Raw genomic sequence first — 18,113 nt, forward strand, 5'->3', positions numbered from 1 at the left:
ACTTGCATTCAGAAGTGATTACTAGTCATTCCCCTATTCCTATGTGCTGTGTGCATATATACAGATATCCATAATCTGTACGCACATACGAGGTCTGTCTGGTAAAAGGCCAGCCATTGTTAGTGTAATGAGAGCTGTTTATGCAACATTGATGTAACCTGGCAGCCAAGGAGAGTGAACTGGAATGTGCATGCAGTAACTTCACTGTACTAGTCAGTGGGGGCAGCAGACACTGTTGAATGAGGATGTGTACTGTGGCCATTGCACTCAAAATGACTGAGTAGAGCAACAGATCTCCATCAAATTGTGTTAGGCTTGACCAAACGTACACAGAAACTATTCAGATGATTCAGGCGGCTTTCAGGGATGATGCAATGCATGCAGTACAAATAAAAGTGTGGCATGAATAGTGAGTCTATGGCAGTGATCTGGAAATGCAGGCTCAGTTGTCCCAATGGAAATAGCCTGGTTCTCCACTCCGAAAGGCGGCATGGCAAAGTCACAGCAAGATCAGGACCATATTAACTGTATTTTTTTTATTGAGATGGTGTTGTCCATCAATAGCACAGCCCTCCAGGCCCAAAACAGTACTACCTCAATGTTCTTCATTGGATGAGATGCAATATGATGAAAATGGCTGCAGCTGTGGGCAACTAGTGATTGGCAGCTTCATGACAACACACCTGCTAATTCATTATGTCTGCTGCATCATGTCTTGTGCAGTTTTTTAGTGAAACATCAAATCACCCAGGTGACACAGCCTCCCTACAGCTCAGATTTCATGTCCCGTGACTTCTGGCCTTACCCAAAACTAAAATCACCTTTGAAAAAAAGTGATTTCGGACTGTCCATGAAATTCAGGAAAATACAACAGGGCAGCTGATGGCAATTCTAACAAAGGATATGCCGAGTGTTTTGAACAGTGGAAGAGACTCTGGGAGAACCGTGTGAGGTCCCAAGGTGTCTACTTTGAAGGGGATTGGGGCATCATTGTCCTCTGTAGTGTGTCTCATTATCTTGTCTCTTCTTCAATAAAGGTATCTTATTTTTCATATTACATGGCTGGATATTTCCTAAGCCTTCCTTGTGTACACCCACAATAGGTGATCCTCATTATTTGCATATTCTGTATCTGTTAACTCACCTACTCACTAAATTTTACTTAATAACCCCATAATTAAGCACTCATGGCACTTCTGTAACTATACACAGAGGGTGAAAAATTTCTCAGACCCACCCTTTCCTAGATGAGATCCAACAAGGTAAGGCAGTATGTTATTTCAGCTTTCGTATGGACATGACCAGAGAATGAAGACAATAGGGGACAGTGCCGTTTAGGGCAAGCTCTGGTTCTGGGGACAGTAGGACTAGGTTTAAATCCCAAGTCTGATACTTATTGGGGCAGCCTCAGTAACTTGACACTTCTAAATTTTGTTTTCTCTTTTGTAAAACAAAGAAAATAGAATCTACCAGAATGAGTTGTTTCCAGGATTTAAGATTATAATCTGAGATATATGTATATGTTTAGATATGAGTATACTTATATATCTGTATCTAAAATGCATTATTTTCCCTCTAAGAGCAGTGGTTCAATATTTACTGATTCACTGTGCTGACTTTATAGACCATAACTACCATGAGAATTGGTTATTTGTACTGTATGTCTGAAAGTCTGATAGAAATGCCAAATTCTGTGCCAAAGAATTATACCAATTTATATCTGAACAATCTTTGACTACTTTATATAGCTGTTTCAATATCTTACCATAGTCCTGTTGCTACTTTGCATTAAATCTCATGTATGAGTTGTACCAGACACTACATGTATGCTAAGTACTTTATGACCATTTTATAACCCTTTAACTCTGTATCGTGGTGGTGTTTCCCTTTGACCTCTGATAAACACATCTGAAGAGGTTTACTTTACCTGGCCCCAAGGTCACCACAGAAGTGACAAGAGGCAGGATGAAACCTACATCTAGGCAACTCCGAAGCTCCTCTCCATTCTCTGCTGTTGCTCACTATGCTGCACTGCCTCTCAGTGAATAAAAGTACATATAGTCTCTCTCAATGGTCCCTCATAGCATCTAGCTTGATGTACTGGACTGGGCACAGCAGACCAAGGACCCATTAATGCTGCTGACATTGGCAGTTCTAACCCTCAGTCAGCTGAGGGAATTTCTGAACCCCCGTATTCCTTATCTCCTTTAGAGATAAGGTACCTATCATTTCAAAGATTCTTAAGGCTCAACATGAAAATTGCTCTGGAAGTTCTTAAAGCAGTTAATGTAAGTAGTCATTAAGTTCTGGAAAGTGCTACACATTACCAAATTTGTGTAATATTAGCATCCCACTGATTAAGACAATTCATGTGTCCCTGGGTCTTCTGTATGTCTTCCTTGGAGAAGTATCTGTTCCTTTGCTCACTTTTTAATTGGGTTGCTTGTCTTCCTAGATTGGAGTCGTGTAAGTTCTTTATATATTTTGGAGATTAAACCCTTGTCTGAGGTATCATTGGCAAATATGCTTTCCCATACAGTTGGATCTCTCTTTATTTTAATACTGTTTTCTTTAGCCGTGCAAAAGCTTTTAATTTTTATGAGACCCCATTTGTTTATTCTTTCCTTTATATCCCTTGCTCTAGGGGACATATCAGTAAAAATGTCGTTGTGTGAATTATCTGAGATTTTCTCGCCAATGTTCTCCTCTAGGACTTTAATGGTGTCATGGCTAATATTTAAGTCTTTTATCCACCTTGAATTTATTTTGGTGTATGGTGTAAGTTGGTGCTCAAGTTTCATTTTTTTACACATAGCTGTCCAGTTCTCCCAGCACCATTTGTTGAAGAGGCTATTATTGATCCATTTTATGTTGCTGCCCCCTTTGTCAAGTATTAATTGGCCACAGAGATTTGGGTTGATTTCTGGGCTCTCTGTTCTGTTCCATTGGTCTATGTGCTTGTTTTTATGCCAGTACCAGGCTGTTTTCATTACAGTGGCCTTGTAATACAGTTTGGTATCAGGTACTGTGATCCCTCCTACTTTTTCTTTCTCAAAGTTGGTGGGATTGCAGACTGGTACAACCACTGTGGAAAACAGTATGGAATTTTCTAAAAAAACTAAAAATGGACCTGTCTTTTGATCCAGCAATTCCACTGCTGGGATTATATCCTAAGAACCCTAAAACACCAATCCAAAATAACCTATGCACCCCAATGTTCATAGCAGCACAATTTACAATAGCCAAGAGCTGGAAACAACCTAGGTGCCCATCAGTAAATGAATGGATCAAAAAATTGTGGTACATATACACAATGGAATTCTACGCAGCAGAAAGAAAGAAGGAGCTCCTACACTTTGCAACAGCATGAATGGAACTAGAAAGCATTATGCTAAGTGAAATAGGCCAGGCATTGAAAGACAAATACCATATGATCTCACCTTTAACAGGAAGCTAAACAACAAAACAAGCAAGTAAAATAAAAACAAAGACACTGAAATAGAGAACAGGGGGACAGTGACCAGAGGGGAGAGGGGAGGGAATTTCAGGGGAAAAAAGGGGGAGGGATTTACAGGAACTAGTATAAAGGACACATGGACAACAACTGAGGGGGGTGGAAATGGGAGGGAGGTGGGGAGCACTGGGGGTTGGGCTGGGATGGGAGTAAAAAACAGAAAACTGTACTTGAACAATAATTAAATAAATTTAAAATAAATAAAAAAGACAATTCAATACAGCATTCCAGGATTTAAGAATTTCTGTAAAAAATCATTAGCACTTTCTGCAAAGTTTTTTCTGCAACGTTTTTTCCTTGCAGCAAAACATTGAAAAGTACACTTTTGCTCTGCCTTCCAAAGGCAGATGGGTTCTGCTGACTCTACATTTCCCGTCTCCAATTACAGAGACCATTTCAAGACACCTTAGTACACTGTACTTAATTCCATTCATGAAAATGTTTGCTGCCCATTTTTTTTAAACTGTTGTATTACTTTTACCCTCCAGTGGCTGCAACATGACCACCACGTGGCACATTATAGTATTTAATTTAAAGAAAGTATGTTTCTAGCAGATGGCAGGTAAAGCAAAAATACCACTTGCCCATTGGTTCTCATTATAAAATTAGACTCATGTTCACTCTGGAGAGGAAATTTATAAAATAAAGCCCCTGTGCTGTTGTGTACTTTCTCCACTTGTCAGGACTTACCTTTGTTACCCATCCCACCTAATGCATTTGGAGTTACACATGTAGTGACATACGTGGGATAGTCAATGCAGTTGGGTAGCAGGGGCACTGAGCTATGGCTGTAGTCCCTTGTGTAACAGTTCACTTATTTTCCTGCTGTACTTTCAGTACTCAACAGGTTTTCCTGGCTCTAGAATTTTTCTGTGTAAAATAAGTTTCTTCCATGTGAAAAATTAACCTCACTCTATTAATATCTGGCAGATGCCTTTTCTCTTAGTCTGCTATGGGATTACCATACCTGACAGAGGTAGTGGACAGTACTCATGGCCTAAAGTGTGTCAGCCACAAAATGATGTTTTCTCCAGGCTCTTAGTTTCGTAACTTTTCTCCTTATTCTCTAAAACAAATTCTTTATCTTGAACTTAAGAGTGGAAAAAATTCTTTATCTTGAACTTAGAGTAGAAAAAAGCTGCATCTAATTTTTTTTTTTTTTGGCAGATCCTGATCAACTGCAGGAAAAACTAACAGATCTGGAGACACAACTTAAAACCTCAGACCTAGAAAAGCAGCATATGAAGGTATAAATATTTAATATATCTAATTATAGTGTTATAAGTGTTTTGTGAAAACAGCTGTTGAAAACTGTCATCACTGTCTGAGTTTGTATCATAAAAATTTCTGGGATTACATTTTATACTTATAGTTGACCTTGTCACTACAAAGTTCATTATATTCATCGGTGTTTAAAACTATTTATTATACAAGAGCTATCCAAAAATGAGTCAAAATAAACATTATTAAAAAGTAAATTTATTTCTTAATTGCCACAAATATAGAGCTCAGTTTTAACCTTAAGTTTTTGGTCACATTGTGAACAGTATCTTTTAACTCCTTTTGGAATTCTTTTCAGGAATAGTTTCCTTCCCTTAAAAAAAGATATTTACTATGCTTTCTCTCTTTAAGAATCTGTAAACACAACAAAAGAACATGAAAGTTAACTAGGGGTCACTGGCTATTCCAAAATGGTCATTAAAGCTCAAACTGTCTCTTTACCTTTAGCCAGACAGAAGCCCTAGGGTTTCCCTGATCATAAATATATGAAGTTGACCATTAATTCATTACAAATTACATTATTTGTAAAGACAATATAAATGAAGCCTATGCCAAAGAATCTTAACCAAAACCTGAATGTTGTGAACAGCCACATCTTTTTGCTGGTCTCACTGAGTATCTGAGAGTATGCTTTTGGAAAAAGATTAAACCCCCCTCTAGTTTAAGAGCTAATAAATTTTAGTCAGACTATAAATAATTTAAGTTACCGTATTTTTCAGACTATAAGACACGCCCCCCCTTTATTTTGTACATTATTCCTCCCCCATTAATGGTTATTAATGTTGCTGTTGAGTTCTGTTTACATTTACATTGGTGAAATATTATGTTATTTATGTTATTAAATATTTCACTTTTTTTGCTTCAAAAATTTTTCCCCTATTTTTCTCCTTCCAAACCTAGGTGTGTCTTATGGTCCGAAAAATTTGGTAGTTACTTACACTGCACAATGAAACCTTATTAACAAAATCTTAAGAAAATACTTCTGTTTTTATAAGTGTATTTGGCTATTCAGATTACTTTGGCTTTCATGTTTATAATTATGTCTCTTTAGTTCAAACCTAATGAGTGTATTATATACCCATGTATGGCTTTTAAAGATCAAATGTTTTTATCAGGAGGAAATAAAAAAGCTGAAGAATGAACTACAAAATTTTGATCCCTCATTTTTTGAAGAAATTGAAGATCTGAAGTATAATTACAAAGAAGAAGTGAAAAAAAATATTCTTTTAGAGGAGAAGTTAAAAAAACTTTCTGAGCAATACGGAATTCAGCTGACTAGTCCTAGTGCTGCTTCTGAACAGCTGGAAGATGAAGAGGAAAGTCCTGTTAATTTCCCCATTTATTAAGGGAGAGCTATACCTGTATAGTTCTAAATTATTTATTAATTTTGTAAGTTAAATTCCATCTGGAAATCAAACAAGTCTGACCTACATGATTTACTTTCTAATACCTTATACCTTTACCTAGATTTGAATTTTTAGTAAATAAAATAATATGGAATTTCTAACATTAGAAAAGTGTATATTTAAAGATTTTTCAAAGTGTTACAACTATGGAATAGGCAGTGAGCTATGGTGAACATCTATACATTCATTGTTTTAAGTTTTTAAAGAATATAAGAGTAAACTTTATCAATTTTAATGTTTAAAATTGAGGTCTTATATATACTTACCTATTTATATATGTGTTATGGTACTTAAATTTTATGTAGACCTATTTTATATATATGTACATATACGTAATACGGCTGAGCTATATGTTTTGTTAAATGTCTAGCAAAATTACATTAAATTCAGCATAAACAATTTAACTTTGAAAGTAATCCAAATTTGTTGTTTTCATTAAATTACTACCCAGTTTCTAGTAGACAGAATCCAATCCTTTGTACAATGTCGGGAGCTTACTATTACTTACAGTTTTTAAGTCCAGAAGTTAAAATTCACTTGCTGATTCTAAATAAGATTTTAAATAGATACTTCCATATGGGAAATTGATTTCTTCAGATGCTACATATTGCTACTATAGACACTAAACAATAAACAGGAACCTTGAGATAGCTTTACCTTTTAAAAATGGCAGAATATTCAAGATTCATATATAACAATAAAGCTGGTTTTTAATTACATTTCCAGATTATACATCAAATATTATATCTTTGAGCCTACTAAATTTCTGATGATCTATTTTTAAAAAATGATAAAATAAACACTTCGTATCAAAAGCATAGTCATGTTTGTTTAGGTTCATGTTAACAATAACTGGTTTTGAATTCAAGTAATTATCTGGAATTGGCCAGCATAAACCAAGATGATGGCGATGGACCTAAAAAAAGAAAAAAGCATGTTAGTTTTAGGCTGTATAATCTACATTCACTTAAAAATATTTGAGTGCCTACCTATACCAGGCACTATTTAAAGCTCCACTTTTACTCTTTACTTTTTCACAGCTGCTTTCTCCTCGACATAATACACAGCTGTTTATTGTCTATCATCCCCATTAAATGTGAGCTTCATAGGCAGGGACACTGTTTAGTGGACTCTGTATTTCTAGCACCTGGAAACATGCCAGGAACATAATCAAGGGCTCTAAAAATTTTAATAACGGAGTCTGCTGCTAATACAGAGGCTAGTTAATGGTGAGTGAGGGGACATTCTACCTAAAGGAAATACCATGTGACAGAATGGGGTTTCTTTTTTCCCCTCTAGCTATTTAAGTATGGTTAGAACGTACACACTATGGATATGCTTGGGAGATGGGGGTGGAGGCAGTTCCAGAAAGTTAAGCAGGAGCCAGATCATGAAAAATCTTACTGTCATTAAACAGTTTTATGCAGGGACGTTAATATTCTCATTCATTTATAAAGAATGGATAGGAAAGAGGTAACACTGAAAGTTAACATTTAAGAGGGTGATACAATAACCCATATGAATCTTGGCCTAAATTAACAGCTACTTAGTTGGGGAGAAAGATGCAGTAAATAGACTAGAACCTTTAAGAACTGGTCACTGGAGGTATGAAGTAATGGAGAGCAGGGTTAAAAATGGTTATTTTAAGTTTTTGGCTTTAATGAATTGTTGGAGTCAGGGGGGGTGTTATAATTAGGTCTGGTTTTGAACATGACAAATTTCAGGAACCTGTGAGAAATCAAGTAGACAGAAAAGGGCATAAAATGCAAAATAATTCATTCTATATATGTTAACTGACCCTTGACACTCTTGACTCAACAGATTCTATACCAAGTAAGTTTGGGAAATGCTGAGTTAAACACTATGAGAGTGCTGAATTAAACAGGACTAAATGCTGTAATTACAGAACGTGTAAGAGAACACTAACGTGCAGCATGAATTTCCAAGAAGGGAATATGGAGTATGCAGGGTTTTCCAGATGCTTTCATCACTTTAATTCTGAAACACATCTAAAGAACTTATGACCCACAGAATAAATACACTGGGAAACACTATCATATAAAAAAAAAGACAGCATGAGAGATGAACAGATAACTTTCTTTATCACACCATCGGAATTACTGTAATTTTTAGAGTATTTTAGTGCCACTCCTACTTTGTTTTAGGAACGTAAGAGGACATAATCGCACAAGCTATTTTCTGCCATTACCTTGATTAAACAGCCATCATTGCAATGCCACACTATTCCTTCGATTTTACCCTCTCTGCAACCTTCAAACCAGGACAACAGATCTTTGTACTTCAAGGTTGGTAAATTTCTTATTTGAAATGCTCCATGTGGTATAAGAAGATGTAATGGATGCTTCTTGCTTCCTAACCCTGAAGTGGTAAAATTTTGCCATTAGTCAAAGGATTCAAGAATGAGAAAATCTACCTCTCAAAAAAACAAAAATTAAAAAAAACCCCACATTTAATTTAGTTGGTTTCTTTGGAGAGAGATACACAAGTATTCTCACTCAAAAGTGGCACCACATCCCATTAAATCTAAATTCTACCTTTTCTACTCTATATCGGGGGTCCACAAACTGACCTGTGGGCAAAATCCAGCCATACGTCTGTTTTTGTAAAGTTTCAAAGGAACAGAGGTACACCTATTCACTTAAGTATACTATCTATGGCCTATTTTAGAGGTATCCAAAAACTAAAAGTTCTCCTGGCTTTTTACAAAAAAAGACCACCCCCCGCTCTATACCATGAGCCACATTCACTATTATTCAATGTTTGCAAAACAGCCATGCCATATTTCTGCTAACTTGTCTAATTACTATCTTAGCTTCTTTCCACCTGCCAGTCTGCTTTTAATCTTTACATAAGATTTTGCCATTCAAGCTATAATGTTCTTAGGCCTGTCTTCATCAATCTTGTCAACAATGTACTCCACAGTGCCACCGGGACTGCTACTCAATTCATTATAGCTTGATATGCTTGCTATTCACTGCCAATTCTTTAGTCACTTTACACTTAGCGATTAATTAATCCTACACTAATTACCTAGCCGTAGAAAGCACATTATGATTTTCATTCAGCTCACCTAAATTTTAAAAAGCAATGCGAAGTTACACTTGAGTTACACCTTTCTTACATAGTTTTATAATGTTATAGGAAAGAAAAAGAGATTAAAAAAGAACATTTTGGACTAATAAAATGATTACGTAAATTTCTCCACAGACATAAAATTAATAGAAATAGCTATAAAATGGCTATAGTTCTAGACTTCTTAAGTCAAATTTATTTGTCATTTCTGTGTGTGAGGATGAGCCTAGAAAGTTCTCTTTGTAAATGAATTACTGTACTGAACAAACGTTTACTCACCATACGGGTTTCCATTAACATTTGTTCCTATAAGCTCCAGTGTCTGTTCTAACAGATCGGAAAGAGGCACTGCACTAACTTCCAAAAGACCAGGATCATCAGGGTGCTGCTTCAGGACCAGGGCAATTTCAAAATCATAATTAACTACAGAAGAATGCCAGCAGTACTGCTTGTTGCTTTTTTCCACTGGTACCCAACCTACCATTTAAAGAAAAACATGTTTTTTATTGCAGTGTTTTTTTGTGCATTGAGACTTGAGATAATTTTTATTTTTGTTGTCAATTTTCTCCATTTTCTGGATGTTTTATCACACAAAAATACCACTTTCAAAGTCAGCAAAAGTTAACAGTTGTACTGTTTTTAATCAATTATTTTACAAATTTTAAGGTTTCATTTTTATTCTGTTGAGAAATTAACTTCATTATTCACTACAGAGCACCCAGTATTTTTACTAGAAAACTCACCTTTTCAATAAGAATTGAGCACCATTCTGAACCAATTAAAATCCTTTTTTTTTTTTTTAATTTTTAAGTTTTCTCCCTCCCTTCTGTGCAGTTTTAGGGACAGCAGACATAGGCAGTGACTGTTCCATGATTTATTGTACTCCCATATTTACTGAAAAAAGTACTGCCTCCACATTTATTGAATATTACTACTCTCGCCTCAACTTCAGTTGTCAGAATAGACTTCCTCACTGTTCTCTGACATGCACACCATCGGGACCACCATTATCTTCACTACCCAGATGAAGGGGAATGCTCCTCCCCATTTTTATCATAGTTCCATTAAAAGCATTTAAATTTCGTTCTTCTGTATCCCTGCCAAATACCTTCAGGATACACTTCAAATTCCTTTAGATGGAATACAAACCCTTTAGACCTGAGCCCATTCCACATCTCCAGCCTCAATTTTTACAATCTCCTCAACTGTCATACACTCAAATATTCCAGCCAGAATAAACTGTTAAATAAAATCTCTAAATCACTCCATGATCTCTCCATATGGGAGTCTGCCCAAGCTGACCTTCCCTCTTCCTTTCGGCTGACTTCCTGGTTTCAAGCTTCAGTACAGATGTCACTCTCCCCTCAGAAGCCTCCTAAACACCAAAAGTGTAACTACAAATTCTTCCTCTTTTCTGTAAAAGGAATCATATACCCTCTGACTATACCCTATATATGTTTGCTTTTAGTTCTTAAATCATACCATTATTGGTGGACTTCCTCTCATGTCTATTAGACCTTTGAGGATAAGGATTCTGATCTTCATTTGGTATTATTAGAACCTAAGAGTACACTAAGAATTTTAGGTACTCAAGACATGCCTGGAAACCTTCATCTGGGTTATCTTTCTACCTGGCACAGTTTTGCAAAAAGCTTTGTCTTCTCCAGTAAAACTACTTGTGAGATACTTATTTCCACCTCCCTTAATTGAAAGTCTTCTAGCATCCTTGGGGGGGGGGGGGGGACACATTCTTATCCCCAATCTGAAAGGTAGAGGCTTCTTAATACCTCATTTCAGAAAAGATACTATTCTCACTCAACGTTTTATTTTCAGACTATAGGTAGTAAACTATCCTCCTTAGAAGTGATTCTAAACCTAAGAGAAGAACATTCTGAATATGAAGCATCTTTGGTATAAACTGTTACTTAAAGTAAATCAGAAATTTTGTGCCATACAAATACTACAAAAAAAACAAATAAAAATTAAATTCTGTAACCTCTGATCAAATGTGTCTTTTGTTCTTTATACCAGTAAACATACGCATTTTAGAAGAGATGTCACAATACCAGGAATGTGTCCATTTTCATCAGGCACTGGATTTCCATTCAAGTGTTCAATTTCCTTCGCTGGTATCCAGCACTCAGCAACAGGTTTAAAGTCTTCCTCAACATTCCAAAAAAATTCTAAAAGAGTTAGAGAATCTTATACGTGATGATACTTTAAAAACACATAAAATACTGGACAAAGTCAAAGTGGGAATGGCTAATAAACCCCACAATACCAGGTACCATATAATTATTCTTCCTTCATTATCACCACAATATGACTATCTATACTTCTCAGGGTCAAAACACTAACACCTTAAGTTTTCAATTCTGAACACACCAGCATTTGCAAATACAGGATAACCATCTTACTAAAGTAGCTAATGTTCCCATGTGTAGATTTATGATGTATTTTTAAGTACTATGAATACAGATATATATAGATTACATACATATATAATGAGTAGACTGCAATGAATGTATACTTTACTTATATAATAGAGGCATTTTAATTTAATACTTAAAAATTATACTAACTTTGAGATTTATGCCTGATTTACAAAATCACATGGTTGTCAGGCAGACAAAAATCAAAACATGTTACTCATTTAATATATGTAGTAATTTGTAGGTTTTGATAAAATTGACTCATGATATGAAGAGGCACATAAATGTTAGGAAATCATTTTAGAATACTTTTCAATTCTTACATACAAAGATACCCAATTCTAATTTTTTCTTTTCTCAAAGTGCTTAAATTGTACAAAAGGATATAATGTATATTAACACCACGGCAATAAATAAATCACAAATTTCAGGTATTTAAATCATTAAAAGCTAAAGAAAATACCTACTAACCTTTTGAGTTTTGTTTTGAATGTAGAAAATTTTTAAATCTTTTCTCAGCTAGTTTGTTAGGTTTTCTATCTAGTCGAGCCCACAGATATGGCTGACCTAAGAAAATAATAAAAGGAAAAATATTAAAAGGAAAACAATGAAATTTACTTTAAAACACATTTCAGAATAAAATTTTTCTCTAAATAGTAGGGTCGTCTTCTTCCAGAGAAGCCTAGAGGACACACTAAAGTCTAGAAGACAGATTCTACCTAGTGGTATCTGATATTATGACAAGTTTTGATTAAAGAATGATAGGGATGACATAAAAAGGCAATACGTGACCCTTCACAAGACTGTATTTTATTATAGCTAGCTTTTGTGAGAAACTGAAATTACCTCTATACTAAATGGAAATATAGCCAGGTAATTCACACTTTCCCTGAAACTTTTTAACTATGAGCAGATTTCTTCTGAGATTAAACTCAGAAGATTTGAAATTAGGCTAAACTGTTCTGCAAGGCTTGGACCCCTGGGCAAGGCATAAAACACTGATTAACAGTGACACTTTGTAATGATGGGTCTGAGAAGTTTCAGGGCAGTGCGCCTGCATTAAGGAGACAGAAACTTCTGGAGGGCTCTGCTGTTGAGGCTGGTTACTTAGCAGAACGGTGCCTTTGTGACCAACAAAATAAAGAAATTCCCAGCTAAGACTCAGTTGTACATTCCGTTTCAAAGGTGTTCCAGGCACATACCAGGGGTTCCTGATTTGAGAGTGGGTGTACTGCTAGAGCCCGGAATATAGGAGTGTAGGGGACATCAGGAGCTTTCACCTGACCTCTCTTGACCCTTTGCTGTGACAGTTTCTGGCTGTGTTGTAAATCCTTACTTTTAATACTCTTGCTATATTATGTATCCTTCACCTGTAATAAACTGTGGATTTGTAAACAGTGTCATTGCTAAGCTTCCTTTAGCAATCCAACCTTATTCAACTGCTACCATTATACATAATCACACAAAAGGATGCACGCTGAAGTTTCTTAACATAAGTATAGAAGAACCTGATTAAAATTATACTGTCATTTCTGGTTGAATGGACCTTTTGTTCTTTTTCTAGTAAACAAAAATTCATTTCACTTACTTCAAGACAGCTCCTATCACAAACAAATAACAAGTACCCGTGAGGCTGTAAAGAAATTAGAAACTTGTGCGCTGTTTGTAGTAATGTAAATTGTGCCGAATTTTATGGGAAACAATATGAAGTTCCTCAAAAAACTAAAAATAGAATTATGTGATTCAACAATTCTACTTCTGGATATGTACCCAAAAGAACTAGAAAGCAGGGTCTGGAAAAGACTTTTTTATTTTACACCATGTTCATAGCAGTATTGCTCACAAAAGCCAAAAGGTGGAAGCTGCCCAAGAGTACACTGATGGATGAATAAAGAAGATGTGGTATGCACATACAATGGGATATTATTCACCCTTAACAAAGAAGGAAATATTTTATTTATTTATCTTTAAGAGGAAGAGGAGAAGTATCAATGTATGGTTGCCTTTCTGCGTTGCTGCCTGCAAACGGTCTGCAACCCCAAAGAAGGAAATTCTAACATATACTGTAAAATACACATGAACTCTGAGGACATTACGCTAAGTGAAATAAGCCAGTCACAAAAAAACAAATACTGTATAGGATTCCAGTACTTTTACTGGGGTTATCTAGAGTTGTCAAAATCATACAACATAGAAAGGTGGTTGCCAAAGGCTGGAGGAGGGGAAATGGTGAGATGTTTAACAGGTAGTTTCAGTTTTGAAAGATGAAAATAGTTCTAGTGACAGATGTTGGTAACAGCACAAGGTGAACTGTACATATCACTGAACTGTACACTTAGAAATGGTTCAGGTGGTACATTTTATGTTATGTATATTTTATCACAATTAAAAGTGAAAAAAATGCATTTCAAAAGAGATTTCCTGATACCATTAATATGCCCGATTTGTATTTAACTGTTCTATTTCTTTTGCTTGAACTGGGAAGTAATTTCACCATCCAAGAGAAATTAAAAGATTATTTCTCTTTTCAATGTATTATTTTCCTTAACATAGTAGACAATTTCTACTTCAGATTTTTACATTTTTTTAAAGTACTTTAAAATAAAATAAATTACAGACACTGTCAATGGTAATGAAAACATGGAATCAGCACTAGGATCAGCAGTAGAGTCAGACAAACCTAGGTTCTATTACCAGTTCAGCCAATTCATTCATTATATGGTTTGGGACAAACTATTTAAGTCCTCTGAGCCTCAGTTTCCGTATGTGTTATACGGAGAGATTACTATACAAATCAGAGATAACATATAATGCAATTATTATATGGCCCTTAATGGATATTAAGTAATAAATTATTTGTAATAGTTTTATTTTACCTTTGTAGGTAGTAACATAACAACATGTTCCATCCACTTTTTCTGTTGGAATTGCACTGTATATATCTGCATCTAATGCCTTGTGACTTACAGTTTCAGTTGCCAAAACTTTAAATGGCTTAAAAGAGAGAGAAAGAGAAACTTGTTTAACAAAGACACCACCGAAGTATGCCCTTACACACATTCTCACCTGGGACGTTCTTGATTTCATTAGCTCTAAGAGCCAATCTTCTGTTTACCCTTCAAGACAATTCAAAAACATTTTGTCTATGAAGTTCTCGGGAATCGTTCCCTGCTTTCCGTGCTATCACAGCAATACCTGTTTTTCCACAGATTATTGATTGTTCATGTTTCTTTATCCGCCATAACGAGCTCAACACCAGGAACCATGTCCTATGCAGCGCTGCTTTCCTACCACAGGTGTTTAGTATGTTCAATCACTCACTTGACAATTATTTGCTAAATGCCTCCTGAAGGTTAAGCATTGTTCTTGGCCTGGGAAATATAGAGATGAACAAAAAAGGACCTATCTTTCGTAAAACGTTCTTTTTAACAAGGGAGACAAAACCAAAATGCACAATACAATGTTAGGTCTAAAAAGTGCTAAGGAGAAAAACAAGTAGGGGCCTTTCAGCTTTCTGAGGCGTAAAGTGCATATTTAAGTAATGATTTTTTACACTGTCAGGAAGACAAGCCAAAAGACTATCAATAATGGAGGAAAAAACCGTTTCTAGTTTTCCTATTAACTTTTCACGTGTAATGTACTTTCATTTCTGAGAAAGGCTTATGTTACTGTTTTATAGGCTAAACAATTTGATGTAACATTCACCTCACATGTGAAAAAAAACACTGCAAAATGTAAACATTACACGGGTACATAGGCTTAAGACTAGTAAGTGGAAGTACTATTTCAGAGTGCAGTAAACTTAGGAAATTAGCCTCACTCTGGTACTGATTCAATACTTTTTAACATAAAACTGAACAAATGTGGAATTTATTACTAATTTGTGACATCAGTATTAAAGGATATCAATTCAACCTATGGTGGCAGAACCAAAGTCTGGCCCATTAGTATATGTTTAAATTTATCACAGATCCTAGAGGGGAGGAGATCATTCTGTCCGTGGAGCTCCCAATGAGCACAAATATCCCTTGCACAATAAATTATCTACCACTCTTCTGAAGGGAATCTAGGTTGAGTACATAGATTTGTAAAAATATAGAGGCAGGATTGTTCCTGGTAGGCTCACAGGATAAAACAGACTTTGCTAGAATAAGACTTCGCTGTAGTGATGCGTGAGAGCAGACTGTGTCTGAAGAACAGAAAGCCTTGAATTATAGTGAGGATTTGTATGCTATGCTATAAGCCAGCAATTTTCAACCTTTTCATTTCATGGCATACATAGACTAATTACTAAAATTATGTGGCACACCAAAAAGTAGTTTTGCCAATCTGACAAAATAACCTGTATAATTTTGATTACTTACAAAAAAAATAACAGTAATTATCCTTTTTGCTCCAAAATGACTTTTAAATCAGGTGCTTATACTTGTATATAAAGATTTCTGGTACCAAGAATTATCCAATCAGATGTAACCTTATTATGCGACAGGACCAATAAGATGCAATTCTACTATATAACCTATGTATTTATGGTTCAAGACAGGGCATTCACACCAGATGGCTAGTTGTATTGGCTGTTATCATTTGTTCTCATTTTTTTTTTGTTTGACAATCTAAGGGAAAAGAGGTCAGTGCCCCTAACTGGACAGGTACTGCATGCTTTAAAACTTATTGCAACACACAGGTTGAAAATCACTGCTATAAGCAATACTACAAACTACTCTTAATTACAGATGGACAAGAGAAAGGCTTATTTTTCCTGGTGGAGGGAACATTTATAAACCACACTCCCATCCAGCATACAAAGTTGAGAATCACAGCTAGAGTGAACCACTATTCAGGATGATAGTGTTTCATACAGATTAGCTTCATCGGGGCCTGAAAAACTAAAAGCTTGACAACTACCGCTACAGACATTTAGTAGTTATTGTTGTGTTTTAACTAAGAAAAAGCATACTGATGGTCATTCTGGTGACAAGTACGTTAAGGCAGTGTGATAAGCAGGGACAGTAGAAAGGAGAATAGAAAGAGATAGTATAAGTAAAAAAGCATCAAGGTAAATGGAAAACTGGCATGAAAGGACTCCAGGGTTCATTCTTTTATTCAACAAATACTTATCCAAAGCCCAAGTGTCAGGTCCTACAAACTGCGAAGGCGGCGGGTGAGAGTAATGTCAGGGGGCTGGAGGTCAATGTCAAATATACATGCTGGTTTTGTATGATGAGTTGGAAGCACCCAACTGATAACTGGGGACTCTACTATAAAGGGCTTTGCTATACATTAAAGTATTATTATCCCGTCACAAGTTACTAACCTTATTCACCAGTGTTTATACTAAGGGCCCTCTAGGTGTAAAACTCGGTGCCAAGAGAATAGAAAACCTTAAAATTACTGGTATAAAAGTTCTGAGACCAAATTAGGCTAGTTAGAACATGAAAAGCAAGTCTTCCAAAAACTCCACTTTGTCAAATCTTTTCTTTTTCTTTTTTTTTTTTTTGGTCACCATTCCCTTGAAAAGCCGCCTTGGATTGCGGTGATTATGTAAACAAAATACTTAAGGGGTATTCCCCCAAAGCAGTAACCTACGAAGAAAGGAGTATTATTTAAAATGTGGTTTTCAATGTCCACGCGAACAAATGTTTGAATCGCCTGACCAAAAAAATCCTCTTGTGGATTTCCTCCCTTGTAACTGAAAGGGTACATGAACACGGATGCAGCTCACGTCTGAGACCCCTACCCTACACCTCCCCAGAGAAACCTGCAAAAATCTACACAGCAGCTTCGACGCCCCCGCGCACCCCCGCCAGGTAGAAACGGAGCCAGCTCCACGAGAAGCCCACACGCGACCAGCCCCCGCTACCTGATGCTCCCTTTTGGTGGAGAACTCCTCTTTCACTTCCGTCACAAACACACACGGTATTTTGCGCTGCACAGAACCCAGGCGCTTCATGGTGAGCAGGACAGGTAGTGCGGAGGGTAAGCGAACTTCAAAACAGCGTTTGATTGTCAGGAAGAGGATTCAGCAGTCGCACTTGAGTCACGCAAACTTCCACGCTCAGGCACGGCGGCAGTACTACGTCCTACAACGTGCGCAGCACGCCCGGAAACGTATCTAGCCCCTCTGCCTTCTGGGAGTTGTAGGGCGGAAGCTCGCACGCCTCCACGTGCTATCCCGCGGGCTTCTCTCTAGTTCTAATGACCTTGAAAAAACAAAGATCCGTTTCTGGGGAGTTGGTATTTAATTACATCCAACGATGATGTCTATGATAATTAAATAACATCGTTATAAGTAACGAATTATTTCTGTGGCGAATTAACACCATTCTCATGAAACCTATTGCTTGCTGCTCTCTGTAATAAGTTCCTAGGGAGGCGCTGTAGAAGTTT

General features: G+C 36.3%; 2 protein-coding genes across 8 annotated transcripts in view; one reads left to right on the forward strand and one right to left on the reverse strand.

Annotated features, from left to right (window-relative positions):
• Positions 1–6,141, forward strand: part of CEP290 (centrosomal protein 290) — a 98,296-nt gene extending 92,155 nt beyond the window's left edge. For all 4 annotated transcript variants that reach the window (XM_053658779.1, XM_053658777.1, XM_053658778.1 and 1 more), the window contains exons 52-53: positions 4,682–4,761; positions 5,911–6,141. In XM_053658779.1, the coding sequence (XP_053514754.1) occupies positions 4,682–4,761; positions 5,911–6,141 (311 nt within the window). The remainder of the gene's footprint in view (positions 1–4,681; positions 4,762–5,910) is intronic.
• CUNH12orf29 (chromosome unknown C12orf29 homolog) lies at positions 4,976–17,798 on the reverse strand. Of its 4 annotated transcripts, XM_053658781.1 has the most exons (10): positions 17,587–17,667; positions 17,041–17,308; positions 14,922–15,097; positions 14,793–14,842; positions 14,603–14,720; positions 12,198–12,293; positions 11,361–11,477; positions 9,574–9,771; positions 8,411–8,580; positions 4,976–7,117 (listed from the first exon to the last, which is right to left on the reverse strand). In XM_053658781.1, exons 4-10 carry the CDS (start codon positions 14,811–14,813, stop codon positions 6,929–6,931), a joined length of 909 nt encoding a protein of 302 aa, XP_053514756.1. In that variant the 5' UTR covers positions 14,814–14,842; positions 14,922–15,097; positions 17,041–17,308; positions 17,587–17,667; the 3' UTR covers positions 4,976–6,928. The 4 variants fall into 4 exon arrangements, with proteins under 4 accessions (XP_053514756.1, XP_037014521.2, XP_037014520.2 ...); XM_037158626.2 differs by having other exon boundaries at positions 14,793–15,097; XM_037158625.2 differs by lacking the exon at positions 17,041–17,308 and having other exon boundaries at positions 14,793–15,097; positions 17,587–17,675.
• Between the last annotated feature and the right edge of the window lie 315 nt (positions 17,799–18,113).

Source organism: Artibeus jamaicensis, unplaced genomic scaffold (assembly GCF_021234435.1).
Source record: "Artibeus jamaicensis isolate MK-2021 breed Jamaican fruit bat unplaced genomic scaffold, CSHL_Jam_final scaffold_584, whole genome shotgun sequence".
Lineage (NCBI taxonomy): Eukaryota > Metazoa > Chordata > Mammalia > Chiroptera > Phyllostomidae > Artibeus > Artibeus jamaicensis.

Excerpts from the sequence above, each read along its gene's own strand:
- CUNH12orf29 (XM_037158624.2), bottom strand. The coding sequence starts at position 17,676 with ATGAAGCGCCTGGGTTCTGTGCAGCGCAAAATACCGTGTGTGTTTGTG. Across the intron at positions 14,721-17,586 it reads CCACCAAAAGGGAGCATCAG|CCATTTAAAGTTTTGGCAAC; the intron begins GTAGCGGGGGCT and ends CTCTCTTTTAAG. Across the intron at positions 11,478-12,197 it reads TTCAAAACAAAACTCAAAAG|AATTTTTTTGGAATGTTGAG; the intron begins GTTAGTAGGTAT and ends TAACTCTTTTAG.